Source organism: Pan troglodytes, chromosome 4 (assembly GCF_028858775.2).
Source record: "Pan troglodytes isolate AG18354 chromosome 4, NHGRI_mPanTro3-v2.0_pri, whole genome shotgun sequence".
NCBI lineage: Eukaryota > Metazoa > Chordata > Mammalia > Primates > Hominidae > Pan > Pan troglodytes.
The window spans coordinates 133,267,579-133,271,150 of NC_072402.2; the positions used below are offsets into that span (position 1 = coordinate 133,267,579).

General features: G+C 55.2%; 1 protein-coding gene across 1 annotated transcript; it reads right to left on the minus strand.

Moving 5' to 3' along the window:
• Positions 1 to 1,607: 1,607 nt before the first annotated feature.
• NEUROG1 (neurogenin 1) lies at positions 1,608 to 3,362 on the minus strand. Its single transcript, XM_003310829.5, has one exon. It carries the CDS (start codon positions 3,014 to 3,016, stop codon positions 2,303 to 2,305), a length of 714 nt encoding a protein of 237 aa, XP_003310877.1. The 5' UTR covers positions 3,017 to 3,362; the 3' UTR covers positions 1,608 to 2,302.
• Positions 3,363 to 3,572: the final 210 nt, after the last annotated feature.

Here is a 3,572-nt window from a genome sequence, read left to right on the forward strand (position 1 = left end):
ACCTTCTGCAAAGTAGCCTTTGTGTCTGAAGGAGGGTGCCTTGCCAATGGCTGGGCTTAGTGATGCCTTCAGGGACCTAGTGTATGGATCTGTGGATCCAACTCATCATGATAACATGTGAGGAGGGAAAATGCTTCCATAAGTAGAACCTGCTATCAGTGACTGTACTCTGGCCCTCTGCTTCTATGTGCCTCCTAAACAAATATATTTTCTCTATAAATATCATTCACTGTACCAGCTTTGTGTTCAGGACACATTTTCCTGAACCCATTCCCATCTTCCTCTGTACCCTTGCCACCAAATCACTATATTCATGAAAAGAAGAATCCAGTGGGGAAAAAAAAAGATTTTTTTTTTTTGACACAGGGTCTTACTCTGTCATCCAGGTTGGAATGCAGTGGTGCCATCAGGGCTCACTGCAGCCTCTACCTCCCTGGGCTCAGGTGATCCTCCCTCCTCAGCCTACTGGGTAGCTGGGACCACAGGTGCACACCACCACGCTGACTAACTTTTGCATGTTGTCCACAGTAGTCTTGAACTCCTGAGCTCAAGTGATCCACATACCTGGGCCTCCCAAAGTGCTGGGATTACAGACATGAGCCACCATTCCTGGCCGAGATCTGGTCTTAATAATGTGGGGTAACTTGTGAGCTGAGGAAATAGTAAAAGCATTTTAGGAACTACCTCTTGTAATTACCCACATTCTAAAATTTTAAAACAAAAACTGCTACTAGCTGATGCTGTTAGCTAATTGTCAGACAACAGACAAACACACTGCAGCCAGAAAAATCCCCACTGAGTTTGGGCAGCTGATTTCTCTGGCATCAAATGAAAGCTTTAGCTATTGCCCCTGAGGCCTGGCTGAGCAAGCCCTGCACCCGAGCCCTCCCTCTGTGTGCCCCCCCCTTCCCCACCACTATGGGCCACAGCGGGTGTTAAGTGTGTGTGTGTGTGTTGGGGGGATGGGGGTTGAGAAGAATGCAGGCACCCTAGCTCACAATCTTAGGCAGCTACACACCCCACTCAGGACACCACACCAGCATGATTCATCCCACACCTCACAGACAGGGTGAACTCGGCCTCAATGGACAACAATTTGGAGGCATTGTTTACAAATTAATTTCCCCCTCTAAATAGGCTGTTATAAGAGTGGACCCTTCTGCTTGCCTAGCCTAGGCCCACCTGTCACTGGGACTTCCTAACCAGTGATCACACTGTATTGATCTTTTTAATCCCCTCTCTTTGAAACACAGAGCCAGCTGATGTGGAGTTCCTCAAAAGAAAGACTCTCCCACTGCCCCTACCTCAACAGGTAGCTGCGGATCCGGGGCTAATTCCCTACTAAAAAGTCTTAATTGGCTTATGGGGAGCCTGAAAGATCTCCCTTGTGTTTACAAGGTGAAAGGAATGACAGATCCCAAATGCCCTAGTCTGTCTTTATCCGTTTCTTGGTGGAAATCAGGTGCGTTTTATTTTTAAATTGTTTTTGAAACAGGAACGGAGGCTTTGGAGGTGAGTGGGATAGTGTTTCACTTTAGTGGTTGAGCCAGCAGGGAAAAGCAAGAAAAGCCCTAGAGACACTAATATTAGGCAAGAAACTTGGCGACTTATTTTTAGTTTTTATTTACAGGAAGCGTCTGCAGTACAAAAATGTAAACTTTGATAGCTCATAATAGAATAAACTCTTTATGTACAAAAATACATTTTCATATGAATGAAGCATCTTGAATAAATTAAAGTACTCTCCAGCCCTGTGCCTGAATAGCTAAGCAAGAGTCTCCAGTTCTTCCTAGAGCGAGCCTGCAGTGGTGGGGGTCGGGATCCATAATGCATGAAGCCCACTCCTTGTCTCTGCTTTTTAAGCCTTTTCATTGTATTGTCAGCCGGCTCAAACCGAATTTTCATGCTCGTTTTTCTTCATTAGAGTTCTACAAATTGTAAAATTGACTTTTCACCTCGTCTTCAGGGGCTGATCTGTCCCTTTTCTAAATCACACTGAAGTGGTGGCTGGGGTCAGTTCTGAGCCAGTCACAAAGGAGGTTTTGTGGAGTTCAGAAAGTGCAAAAGGAAAGGCCGTCTAGGGGCGGGCAGGAGGGGCGCTGGGCTGAGGGCCGGAGAAACAGACCAAGAAGCATCCGCCGCGAGGGTGCGGCGACCTAACAAGCGGCTCAGGTATCCCCGACTGCTTTAAAGCTCCCGCTTCCTCCCTCCGCCTGGAGAGGGGGTCCCGAGGCGGCAGCTGGGGCCCCATCTATTGCCTGCTGACTAGGGGAGGGGGAAAGTAACGGTGTCTATAAAGGGCCTAGTGGTAAGGGATGAAACAGGGCGTCGTGTGGAGCAAGTCTTTGGGCAGGCTTGGGAAGGAGAAAACAGGGTCGCCGGGGCGGTAGGTGAAGTCTTCGGAGGCGGCTGGGCTACTGGGGTCAGAGAGCGGGGAGGCGGCGGCGGCACCTGAGCCCCAGGACTCCGCGTCGCTGGCGGGGCTTGGGGGACCGGGCAGGCAGGGGACGCACTGCGGCGGCAGGAGGCGCTCCCGGGCACCGCCTCCGGGCAGCCCTTGATCCGCCAGGCGCAGTGTCTCGGCCAGAGCCCAGATGTAGTTGTAGGCGAAGCGCAGCGTCTCGATTTTGGTGAGCTTGGTGTCGTCGGGGAACGAGGGCAGCACGCTGCGCAGTGCGTCCAGGGCCGCGTTCAAGTTGTGCATGCGGTTGCGCTCGCGATCGTTGGCCTTGACGCGCCGGCTCCTGCGCAGCGAGTGCAGCAGCGCCTCGGAGCGGACCCGCGTCCGGCCGCGGCGCCGCCGCCTCTCCTGCTCGTCGTCCTGTGCCCCTGGAACCTCAGACGCCCGGGAGATATTGGGCGCGCCCCTGCGGGCCGGCGCGGGCGGCCCCGAAGCGGAGGCTGCCTGTTGGAGTCTGGCACAGTCTTCCTCGTCGGTGAGGAAGCCGGATAGGTCACTGCCGCTGCTGCTGGCGCAGTCGAGGTCGGAGATGCGGGTCTCAAGGGGGGCTGGCATCGTTGCGCTGTGCAGGACCGACGGACAGATAGAAAGGCGCTCAGAGCGCTGCAGCCCGGACTGAGGGCAGAGCCGCCAGGGCGCACTTACGTTCCCAACAGCCTGGGGTTGTTACTCTGTGCCAGTTGCGGGTGCGAGAGCCTGGAAGGGTGCAGGGGCGCACGGAGAACTTGGCCTGGCCTCCTCGCCTCGCCTGCAGGGGCCACGCGCCCGGCCGGTCTCCTGAGTGATGTCGCCGGCGATCAGATCAGCTCGTGTGAGCACCGAGTGTGGCACACGACTGGCCTCAGGACCCCTTAAGTACCCGGCGCAACAATGGGCGCCCCCCTCCCTTGCCACCTCCGCCCCCGCGGCAGCCCGGGTGAATGGAGCGAGGCGGCAGGTCATCTCCGTGCAGCGCCCGGGTATTTGCATAATTTATGCTCGCGGGAGGCCGCCATCGCCCCTCCCCCAACCCGGAGTGTGCCCGTAATTACCGCCGGCCAATCGGCGGCGTCGCGCGGCCCCCGGAGTCGGCTCGGGCTAAGCCGGCCAGGGCGTCTCTAGGCAGTGAACA